The sequence below is a fragment of the Symphodus melops genome (assembly GCF_947650265.1).
Source record: "Symphodus melops genome assembly, chromosome: 17".
Classification (NCBI taxonomy): Eukaryota; Metazoa; Chordata; class Actinopteri; order Labriformes; family Labridae; genus Symphodus; species Symphodus melops.
The window spans coordinates 5,059,153-5,071,364 of record NC_136707.1 but is presented as its reverse complement, the minus strand read 5'-3'; the positions used below and the strand labels follow the sequence as shown (position 1 = coordinate 5,071,364).

General features: G+C 40.1%; 1 protein-coding gene across 1 annotated transcript; it reads left to right on the top strand.

Moving 5' to 3' along the window:
• The first annotated feature begins 4,376 nt into the window (after nucleotides 1–4,376).
• On the top strand, nucleotides 4,377–11,674 carry wipi2 (WD repeat domain, phosphoinositide interacting 2). Its single transcript, XM_079366178.1, has 12 exons — nucleotides 4,377–4,755; nucleotides 5,618–5,700; nucleotides 6,380–6,549; nucleotides 7,214–7,310; nucleotides 7,688–7,785; nucleotides 8,015–8,107; nucleotides 8,222–8,292; nucleotides 9,007–9,120; nucleotides 9,231–9,395; nucleotides 9,727–9,834; nucleotides 9,969–10,066; nucleotides 10,283–11,674. Exons 1-12 carry the CDS (start codon nucleotides 4,682–4,684, stop codon nucleotides 10,393–10,395), a joined length of 1,284 nt encoding a protein of 427 aa, XP_079222304.1. The 5' UTR covers nucleotides 4,377–4,681; the 3' UTR covers nucleotides 10,396–11,674.
• Nucleotides 11,675–12,212: the final 538 nt, after the last annotated feature.

The window sequence follows — 12,212 nt, the reverse complement described above, 5'->3', positions numbered from 1 at the left end:
GTATTCTAAATGTCTCCCACAGTAGTGTGTGTGACCATCCAGTTTGTTTTCAGATTAAGACTTTGTATGATACGTTTGTAAAATGGAACATATTGTTAAAGATTAAACCAGCTCTTGGCTTGCATGGGAAGCAATTCAGTAAAGCCGTTTGGGGTTTTACTTTCCAGATGTTTAGGAGTTCTTAAATGATTTATAAAGCTCTGTTTTTTGTTGTTGTTTTTTTTGTTTTGTTTTCTTTTGTGGAAAATGGATGCAATGGAAAACCTTCAGACCTATTGTCGGACAGATATCTTCTCCAACTGGATATGTTGAGCTGCATATACAATCCACATACAGTGTGCCATGAATTAATGTTGAAGAAGACGATTCTGTTCGTTACTGTTATCTCTGAATCTCTGAAGTGAGTTTGTACCCTTTGGCCGAAGTCATTCTCTTTTACATTGTTATTTTGCAGGCCTAATTCTGTTCCCAACAAACACAGACACAAACACAGACACAAACACAGACACACACACACACACACACACACACACACACACATCGCTCAGACTGAATGGAAAATTAAATATTCTCCAACAAAAACATCAGCAGCAGTGGCCCTGTGTGGCTCTGTGCAGCAGCTGTGTGAGACAGGACAAATACATCAAACAAACACACACACACACACACACACACACACACACACACACACACACACACAAACACACTTGTAACAAATGTGTGTTACACATTTACCCAGGCTGTGTTTGGAGATAAGAGTCCAAAATATTAATGACAGTGGTCAGAGTGTCACGTGTGCTGGTGAATAACAGTGGCCATCTGCCATCCAACTAAAAGTATAAAATGTAAAGTAAATATTGATAAGTATTATTTAAAAAACATTCAAACATTTTTTGTTTAAATTTGAATTTATGTTATATCTTCCATTGATTTATTTTCAGTTTATTTGTCAGCAAGCATGTAGGCATTGTTAATAAAGGTGGGAATCACCAGAAGCCCCGCGATACGATTTTATCACGATATTGAGTCACGGTAAAATATTATTGTGATTTTGAACATTTTGAGAAAGGTTGACAATCACAACTCGTGATTCCTTCAATGGAGTATTTTTATGTATAGTATATTCAAACGCTTAAAAATAGCTTAATAAATGAAACATTTCTGAAACTGATGAAGCTCTAAAAATTATTCCTTTGTTGAGTTTTGCAATAGGCTTTTGATTCAGTGTTTTTAGGGTTTGTTTGTGTAATGACAACATAGGCATCTCTGATGACTGAGTGGCCTGCCTCCAGGACAGTTACACAATACGAAAAAGGTGATAACATCATAGTGTGCATGCATAGCTGGGGGGCCTTAATGAATTACAAAATGTGATTTTCAGTCAAATAATGATGAAGTTCTATCACAAACATAGGTCATTTCGTTGATTTCACATTATGACACTATTGTTTTCTTTGTTGTTGTCGTCAACTAAAAAAAATTTGTATTTAAAATGTAAATTTTTGTACTTCCAAATAAGACTTTTTTTTTTTTTTAATCCTCTCATGCTCCTTTCCAGATAGTTAGTAAGTGATGTAACATGTCCATGGCTGACCACCATACCATTTAACCATCATCATTATCAACATAAACATGAACTTTTCCTCAAACAAAACAAGGGATGCATGCAGCTCTCCCTTCCCCAAACCTGGCCTCTGTCTGCCTGTCATGTTTATTTGGAGGCTCTGTCTTGTGTAAATCTAAAGGCCAGCAGCACACAGTGTGTTGGACCTCTGCCTGTGCTGACAGAGCTCTGGAAGAGAGGCAGTCACTCGGCCCTTCGAAAAACAGTGAACTGCAGAGGAAAGGACACAGAAACACAAACGCACAGGGACAAAGAATGATATTTAGATGTTTTAAGTTAAACAAAAGATTTAGAGTTGGATTATTGAAGGGTGACCCTGTAGAAATGTTTTCAGATTTCATAAGTTGGTTGTGTAAATAGTTCATCTTTGTCTGTTTGTTCTAGTCGCTATGTGTCTCTATGTAGAAATTTGCATATCTTTGAGGTTGTTAAAGTCTATTCTTAGAGGTTTGTGTATCTTTGTCGTTATTTTGGTCTCTCTGTGTGTGTCTCATACAGCGATTTGTGTATTATATGTATCTCTGTAGGTAATTGTGTTCCTTTTCATTCAGGCAAACACAACCTGTTGGTCATTTTTCAGCTCTGCCTCTCTATTGTCGATTTTATTTGTCATTGTTTACTTTCCGTCCACGTTGTTGTCTTGTGCGTGTTTTTTTCTGTGTGGTTAGATTTCACTTCTTTGTTGTGTTTTGTGTGAGTTCATGTGTGTACCTCTGTAGTTGTTTTTGGTCTCTGTAGTTTTTTTTTTGCATCTTTTTGCCAACATTTTTAGTTATTGTCATGGAATTTCTGTAATTCCTCAGTTAATGTGTAATGTTAATTCACTGTTGCTGATATCAGTCAGAGCTCAGCTTTATCTAGACACCAAGGACAGCGGAGAGAGTCGTCGGCTCTTCCCGGATATCTGCAAGGATGTCTGGGAGAGTTGTTGTTCGCTCCAGGGTTCTTGACGTCATAGATTAGTCTAGGTGGGTCAATGTGGCATGATCCTGATAATGGTAAAGTCTTTTGAATATATGGAGTCTTTGGAAGTGTCTGGCAGTTATGTTTGAGCATGACACTGAACCACAAGTGTGATGTTAAATCATGTCTCCTGCAGTATTCATCTGATGTATAAACTTTCATCAACGTGAGCCATCTGAGTCTCAGGAGTCTAATTGTGTGGAGTTAACTCTTGATAATTTCCTTGACAGTTATTTTAGTCATTTTTGGCTTTTACAATCATTTACAGTATTCTTGTCTGTGTGTCTACTTTTTGGTCATTTTGTTTTCTGAAGTTGCTTTTTAATATTTTTTTTCTGTTATTTCAGATCTACCTGTTTTCAATCTTTTGGCTGTCATCTTAACCAGACACTTTGCAGGCTTGTTTAGAGATCCTGGATGTGTATTAAAAAGAGACAGTATAGTAATTGTATAACAAATATTGTGTTTGTTTTAATTAGTTATTATGTGTTCCTTGATTCATCACTATCATGAAGACAACAGCAGGATTGATAAGACTTACCATGGTGGACCTTTTTATTCTCAGTGCAGTTTAGCTCTTGTTCTAATCTGTGTTTCATTTTATTCTTCCTTTCGTTTTTTCTGTAGTGCTTGAGCCATTAAGCCGATATCCTTTCTCTGTATTCTCTATTTTATTATGTAACTTCTTCTCACAGGATGAACATCCATAGTCAGTTTTCAGTCAGTCATTTAACAGTGCTGCTGGGCTGAAGATGTTAAGTGGATGATATCCATTACAACCTGACATGTTCAGACTCACACCCGAACAGGAATGAAACCATAATAGACAGAAACTATGACTCACATGTTAATTACACAGGGAACACATCAGCTCACTGACTGTTCTCTTCTCATCTCATGCATCAGCCGTCCCTTCTACAACCACAAGATTCACTTTTGTATTATGTTTTTATTCTCATTTCATGCAAGTAGAAAACATTCACTATGGGTTCACAATAGTGATGTTGTGACAAAGAAACAAACTCCAGAAAATTAAAATGAATCTAAATTATGATTTTCATTTCCCTTTGTTAGCTTTTGGCAAATGTGTTTCCAAAACGCAATTTAAATATAACAAGTCTTTTTAGATAGAGATACAGATTTTTTTTTAAAATTATTTCTGATTTGTGGGGGCACAGATGTTTAAAAGTACATACATGTATATAAGTATTTATATTTCTTTTAACATTGCAGTATACACCACGATTAATATTACAGAAAGTACACGTCTTTTGATATCTGTTGGTTGGTCTTATGGGTTAATTATTATGATTATTATCATAACAAAAAACATTAAAATGTATTAAAGCATATAGGCCTACACCGTGTTTTTCTTCAAAAAAAAACAAAGAGTGTATCATTATAAAACTTTTTGGCAATAATATCAGGAAATGGCTATGTTTTGTTTTCACAGTTGTCCTAAAATGAGATTGTAAAATAGAAACTTAAAACTTTCAGTTCCGTTTTGACAAGACATGAGCCTATTTGAACAATGGTGCTGTTCTCAACAACTGAAAATTAGCTTTAAAAAGTTTATTTTTTTGCTATATGAATGAGACAGTGAAATAAATGTAATTGAGTAAGAGTGAGGATAAAAAAAATAAAAATTTGCACGTTTATCTTGCATGTTGTTTGTGTATATTGACGGTGGAGGGCGCTGTTACATCAAACCAGGACTACTTTTAGTGTAGTTTAGTGTCTGTAGAGGGAGCGTTCAATGCATAGTGGTTAATCTATGTTGCAAGCCAAAATATCATACAAACATATCAACTAACAGTCGTTAAAGGTAGTTTTAAGGTTTTTCTTGACGCCTACTAAAAACTTTGCTGGGTCTTTAAACGCACCACGCGCTGCGTCTTCGGAGCATGCGCAGTAAGGGGAAGCAGCAGCAGCAGCAGCCCCCTATGAAAAACAACAACAATCACTACAGGCCAGAAAAGAAGAGATGGCTCCGTGAAGCTCAGCACGTCTGCCCCACTCCACACCTGTAATAGCAATCCCAGCCCGACTGCTGCTATTCCCGTGGGATTAATAAAGGTCGATGGTGCCGAGCCCATGAACCTGGCCAGTCTAAGCGGGGACGCCGGCGGAAGCCAGCTCCTCTTCGCCAACTTTAACCAGGACAACACGTAAGTCTGGCCTGTGTTGTCAGGCTAGCTGACGTTAGCTCAGGCTTCTCTGTGCCGCTTCGCTGGGTGACAGGACTCGATATGAAACGATCTGCATGTTGATTCTGACTTCAGGAAATGTCTACCAGAAAGCCCAAATGTCATCTAACTGTTAGTTAAAACTGAAAGTCCCGAGGGTTTTATTTCACCCGTTATTATTAGCATAGCTAGTTCCAGCTAACATGATGCTGTGGCTAACTTAAGCAATATGTACATTTATAGATTTAGTGTCATGTAAGCTTGACACTAAGTGGATGGTAAAGCAACACTTGTTGTGTTCAGTAAACTGACATGACTGGTTTTGAAGTGGTTTTGTGTTTATGTATTTATTGGACCAACGTTAGAGGAGGTGAATATGATGTAAAAAGTCTGAAACTGGGTCACACTGTATTTCTTTTTGTCACTAAAATACTCTTATAGTTCAAGGAGTGTTCAGACCCCCTACAGCAAAATATCTGTCACAGTCTAAAACAGCACATTCAGACCAGTGAGCCTGTGGTGTCCTGTTTAAAACGCCCCTGTGAGAGATAACGTGACTGTGTGTGTATGTGTATGTGTGTGTGTGTGTGTGTGTGTGTGTGAGTGTGAGAGTAAGTGAGTCTTTATTTATATAGCACTTTTAAAACAATTACTTACATGGTGGTTCACAAATGCAAAGGAAAATGTAAACAGAAAAAAAACTCACAAAAAAGTAAATATGAGTGAAGGGGGATTTGATTAAATGAAGGATTGTCTGTACAAGTGAGTTCTTAGTGTGTGAGTGTGTGTGTGTGTTATATCTTGCTGATACAATCATTGTGTTATGCTGTTCTTGTCTCTTTAGGTCTTTGGCTGTTGGCACCAAATCAGGATACAAGTTTTTCTCACTGTCTTCTGTGGACAAATTGGAGCAGATATATGAATGTAGTAAGTATCACCCTAAGTAAAAAAAAAAAAAAAAAAAAAGGAGACCTTTTTGTGTTTGAAATAGACTTTAAAGCGATTTGCTCCTCATGAACAGTATCACTTCTCTGTTATATATTTCCTGTCATATTTCTATTGTAGACAGGACTCACTGCGCCATTAGTGCTGCACTGTCGCTTTAAATATTTATATTAAGTTTGTCAGCACTTTTTCCCCACATGCTAATGCTCCAACAATACATTTCATCTTTACTATCGTATTCACTGAAGTTAATGTCTCAGCCAGGTATGCTAAGCTCGCTTACTCCTACCTTTGGATAGGCCTGTTTGATTTTGAATAGCCCATGCAAAGCAGGTCGTTGAACACTGACGTGAGTTAAACAGAGCTTCAGATGATTCTACAGGCTATGTATATGTAATTACACATAAATAAGTTAAAGTTTTCTATATATGAGAAACACTAAATTGCACACACACACAATATGGCTGCACTCTTTGGCTCTTTAGCTAAACATACTAATGGACAAGCATTGTTTATTTAAGGTTTCCTTTTTCTGTTGCACCTCTTAGCAAGTGGAAATTGTTACCACAAGGGTGACAGTGAGGAAAACGAATGTAAGATGAAGCATCCCGCTGAGGAAATGCTGTGGGTGATGACGACTTGTGTTTGTGCGTTCCTGCAGCGGACACAGAGGATGTGTGCATCGTGGAGCGTCTGTTCTCCAGCAGCCTGGTTGCCATCGTCAGCCTCAAGGCCCCCAGGAAGCTCAAAGTCTGTCACTTCAAGAAAGGAACCGAGATCTGCAACTACTCCTATTCCAACACCATACTGGCTGTCAAACTCAACAGACAGGTAGCTGAACGGTGCAGCCAAAGACGCGTTTGCACATTTTCTCCTCACATACTGTACATACTGTTATCTCGCCGTGGTGTGCAAATACATCAGTTAGAGTTACAGATGTACCCGACCCATCATTTTGTTATTTGAATCAGATGTAGTTAATGTTGATCTTGTTTTATTTGAAAGAAATTATGTTGAAAAAATTGTGTTAAAAAGTGCTTTTTAAACGTTTTGGATTTGTTCAGTTTTCTTGCCTCCATCACACATTTTGTGTCTGCTGCATTGAGTAAATCTGATTGGTTAAAAAAAAAATGGTAAAGAAAGTCGGGTCTCGATGTCTCTCGGAGGAGTCTGCGGTGCATCCTGAGGCTAGATGAGTTGAGAACCACCACTTTAATCTGTTTCACCCACTGACCAGAAGGTTTCAGAGAGTCGAAGTCCTTGAATATAAAAACCGTGTAATCAAAGAACGCTGCAGGGGGGTGGTGAAGCTTCAGACCAACAGAGCTGATGGGTTGTTGTTTTTTTCTGAATCACTTCGTATTCAGTGATGTGGATAAAAAAAAAAAAAAGATTTTCAATTTAAAAATCCCTGCCAATTTAAGTTGTCCTCCACAAAAGCTGAAGACATAGTCAGTGTTTTCCCTTCAATGTGATGTGTGTGATGTTTCGTCAGAGGCTGATCGTGTGTCTGGAGGAGTCGCTTTACATTCACAACATCCGAGACATGAAAGTGCTGCATACTATCCGAGAAACTCCCCCCAACCCTTCAGGTGAGTCGGATCTCCAGGCATGTAAGGTTCAGGTCGAGCAACACTTAGAATCCCTTTAGATAAAGGCTAGAGATGTTTTTATTACACTGTACACGATGCACACTCGCAAAGCTGAAAATCAGCGATCTGATTTTTCCTCGAGGCTGGAAAACTGTCTCAGGGATCCGAACAACGGCAGCGATATTTGTAGATTGAGTACATCCACAGAACAAACACCCACTCACTCACTCACTCGGTCAGCGCTGGTGCAGTAGATTTTTCACAGTTGTTCTATTTACCAGGCATTTTTGCAGTTCCTTTTATCCTCACACAAATGGAGGAATGTGATTAAACTTCATTCTTTTCTTTCACTTCCTTTGTTTTGTGTCTGTGATCAGGATTGTGCGCCCTTTCCATCAGCAACGACAACTGTTACCTGGCCTACCCCGGCAGCACTACAATAGGAGAGGTTCAAGTGTTTGACACAGTTAATCTGGTAATTGAAGCCAGCCCTTTTATATTCCATCGTTCACAGCAGCTCTGCTGCTCCTCCTAACTCTCCTCACTTTTTTTCTTGCTGTCTCTGTTTATGTGCCTTTATTAAATTGTTGTGTAACTTGTACATGGAAGCTAAATCCTTCCGTGTGACTGCTCATCCTGACAGTCACTTCTTCCTTTCTTTGGTTGAAGCTCTCTCTGAACTCGTGTCTGTATTTGTTTCCCAGCGAGCAGCGAACATGATTCCAGCCCACGACAGCCCATTAGCAGCACTGGCTTTTGATGCTAGTGGAACCAAACTGGCCACGGCCTCAGAGAAGGTAAACACTTTCTTTGCAGTCCATCGGCCATTTCATCTCTGCGGATTATTTTTGCGTGGGCTTTTGTTGATTTGATACTGCTTGAGTAAGTGTTGTCCTCTCTCTTCCTCTCAGGGCACGGTCATTCGTGTCTTCTCGATTCCAGAAGGACAGAAGCTCTTTGAGTTTAGAAGAGGAGTCAAGAGGTAGATTCTTTGGCGGTTCATGTACTGTACTATCTTTTGATTTCTTTAAAGGGGACATATTATACCCCTTTTCCACCTTTTCATACAGTCCCTCTGTGCTCTAAATGAAACATCTATGATGTGTTTTGGTCCAAATATAACATGAGTCAAGCAGCAGAGGAGTTTTGTGACCCTGTAGAAAACAGCTCTCTCAGAATGCTCTGTTTTGGTGTGTGTGTCTCTTTAAGTGCAATGATTCCCCCTGAGTTTTCCCAGTAGACATCACTCATCTCAAGTGAGACTAAAAGTGAGGGACCTGCACAAACGTTTGGTTGGAGGTGGAGTCTATGGGTGAAGAAAACAAGAGAGGGGAGGGGATTTTTTTTTTTTTTTCTTACCAGAATCCAACTTGTGATGTCACAAGTTGAGTAAATTTGAAACAACGCATTTTTCTCTGCATCGTAAGACTTATTCAGACCACAAACAAAGGACTGGATGGATTTATTTTAAATTTTGTGGCTCGATAGTCACTCAGGTTACCCAAATGAATGTTCAAAAAACACTGTAGAAGTAGATTTTTAATAATATGTCCCCTTTAAGACAAACATCCGTTCGTTTAAATACTGTCCTTGTGATCACTGTGATTTTAATTCAGGGTGTTCTATCACTTAGCCCCAGATAAAGTAGCTTAAATCTGTATCTGTATATACTAAATATGTGTGTTTTTGACCTCAGGTGTGTCACCATCTGCTCATTGGCGTTCAGTATGGAGGGCCTGTACCTGTCGGCCTCCAGCAACACAGAGACAGTCCACATCTTCAAGCTAGAGACGCAGAAAGAGAAATATGTGTACGTACCTTTCCGTCTCAGTTCACATTTAAAGAAGCTCCCGAGCGCTCGTGTTACCCGCTCTGTCTTGGAGACACACAGGCCTCTGAACGTTCTGTGTCTGTATGCAGGCCGGCTGAGGAGCCCACCACATGGGGAGGGTACCTGGGCAAGGTGTTGATGGCGTCCACCACCTACCTGCCCTCCCAGGTCACAGAGATGTTCACACAAGGGCGAGCCTTCGCGACTGTCCGTCTGCCTTTCTGTGGACATAAGAACATCTGCGCCTTAGCTGTGTGAGTACACACAAACACACTGTGGCAAACACACTGACACAGAAATGTTTGATCTATGTTTGATTGTTAGCTGCACTTTTATGCAGATCATCAAAACACAACTGATAGAAGCCAATATACCGTTAGTGCACATTGTATACTGCATCTTTCTGTAGAATCTATACATAGAGTTAAGTTGTTTGTTTGTTACAGTTTAAAGTGTAAAATCTTTTGCAGCACAACATGAAACAAAGGGGGATTTTATGTTATAACATCAAACAAAATATGGAAGCCTAAATCAGTGTTCAAAGAATCATGAGAGCAATGTTGTTGTTGTCTTTTTCTATTTTAGGATTCAGAAGATTCCCAGGTTGTTGGTGGCAGCAGCTGACGGTTATCTGTATCTTTACAACCTGGATCCACAGGAGGGAGGGGAATGCACGCTCATGAAGCAGCACAGGTAACGAACACCTCAACAGAGGAAATCCACAAATGATGTGCACGTCTCCGAAGACTTTAGTCGGACTTTTAGAACGCAATCCAAACCCTGAGCGTTGAGAGTGAGACTTCAATCTCTGCTGTCTTTAACTTCAGGTTAGATGGCAGCACTGAGCCACACAATGAGATCCTTGAACAGGGGACACATGAGCGCCCACTTGTGGCCCAAACCTACAGTGCTGCTGTAACTAAAGGTATGCCTCAGACACATTCACATGAAGTTTATTAGCTGATTTATATATCAAATTAACTTTATAAATTTAATGATAAATAAACTGATACTTTGAGGGTGGATATCTGTTCATCACCAACCATGAAGTTGGAGAGAAAACTTCTGACTTTGTAACAGAAAATGTCCTGTTAACTATTCCTTTGTTTCGGCCTATGATCTTTGACCTCTCGTTACCTAGGTTACTGCGATGAGCAAGGTGCCGTGGGAGGGGCCGGGCTAGAAGATGACCTCAACGACTTGCGCTTAGAGGAGGAGAACGAGCAACCACCGCTCATCCTGGAAACTGACTGACTGACTGATTTAACGGACGGGTGTACCCACCGATCAGAGGGCTCCTCTGGTGCTGCTATGTGACACAGAGGGGGCGGGGAGGGGGGCAGGATCAAAAACTGGGAGTGTTTTTAAACGCTCAAAGTGTCCACGAGCCTGTCTGTGAGTCCGTCTGTGCGTTTGTCCGTTCACATACATTTCGACCCCCCCCCCATCCTTCCTGTGCTTACTTATCCCTCAGTTTCGCCTCGTAGGCTGAGCTGACGCTTTGCATGTACATGTGCCAACCGCTAAAAAAAACATGCTCCAATGTGAATTCAAGTATCCGTGAGTGTGTGTGTTGGACATTTGATCAAAAAAAAAATGTAGCCGTCTCCACTTGAGACACACACACACTCTTGACGCAAGCACTGTGTTAGATGAAAGTGATGTGTAAGTGCCTCAATGCCCCAGTGTCAGGGTTTCTTCTGTTTGAGGGGGGGGGGATCTCTTTTCATTGGCTCAATAAAAAAGTGTTTTCAGTTGTTGGATCTTAACCGAGGGTGTGTTTAGTATCTTTCTTGACCCATTTCTTTTCTTACACACATTCACACAGTCTGTGGTTTGAGTCATCTGGCTCTTCCGGACCCCTCAATAGAATAATATGAAGCCTTTTGGCATGAGGCAGATGTGTTTGCGGATTAAAGTGTGTGTGTTAAAGTGTGCGCTCTGGCTGAGACCTCATTTGTGTGTGTGCGCGCGCGCTGGGCATGTACATTAGCAAACACTGCATAATTAGCCTTCACGTTCTCCCCTCCCTCCTCTGACCTCTTCCAAAATCAGGCTCAGTGGAACCGCCTCCTCCTCCTCAGGCCTGCAGTCATTGGATGATTTCAAACACTGATATTAATGATCTTTTAAAATCTACATAACCAATCATAACCAATGATGTGTCATGAAAACATGCATGGTGGTTTTGCCATGGTACTTTGTACATACATCGAAGATGTTTGGGTGGTGATGATTTACTCTGTACATTATCAGATGTGGAAAGATATCGCTGTACCATGTTATCAGGTTAGGACCGTGGCTTGTACACTCTCTGCGACGATGTGTGTGTCATTGACCCTGGAGCTCAGGCTGAGCGTCATCAACTGGTCCAGGATGCTGCATGGTTCCCCATTAATCCTGTGGCGTCTGAAGCTGCACCGCAACGATTAGCCATGGGAGTTTGGAGTGTCAGGCATTTTCTAATGATTTTGTACAAAATGTGAAAGGTTCATCTGAAACAAATGAAAATAAATTCCATGTTGATGTTTGAGATAGATGCCTTTTTATTTTCTTCTCACACCCTCACACATTTTAATATTCATGGCTAAAATTTTTTTTTTTTTTTACACAACTAATTCAGCATCAAAGCGAGTACAAGTGGAGAGGTTGAACTTAACGAAAACACTTTTCAATTAAGTGGCATTCAAACTGAAGAAATAGCACTAATACGCTTTTTAGGCATTCTGCCCAAGGATTTTTACAGGGATAAGTGTCTCACTCTTTATCAGGTAAACTGTTTGAGAATGTCTTATTTTTGTGGTTCACAGTTGTGACAGATGGCTGCCTCAGAACCACAGAAGGCTCACAAAGGTTTACACTGTGGCATTTTTCTTTAGATAAAATCAATAGTTGCAGATTTGTGTACCTCGGGTTGCTTTTTGTTTTCATTTGTATATTACCCTAAATCTCTCTTTAGGTATTTATTCTACCACTTGGGGGAAGTGCACCGAGGTTGAAATACAGCATTGGCAGATTAATTTAATACAAATCTCACTTCAAAGATCTCAAACCTACTCATAGCAGGCTCT

What these genes read in the sequence shown, in the direction of transcription:
- wipi2 (XM_079366178.1), top strand. Translation starts at nt 4,682, where the DNA reads ATGAACCTGGCCAGTCTAAGCGGGGACGCCGGCGGAAGCCAGCTCCTC. An exon ending in TGTTTGACACAGTTAATCTG is followed by an intron (nt 7,786 to 8,014) that starts GTAATTGAAGCC and finishes TTTGTTTCCCAG; the next exon opens with CGAGCAGCGAACATGATTCC. An exon ending in AACATCTGCGCCTTAGCTGT is followed by an intron (nt 9,396 to 9,726) that starts GTGAGTACACAC and finishes TTTCTATTTTAG; the next exon opens with GATTCAGAAGATTCCCAGGT.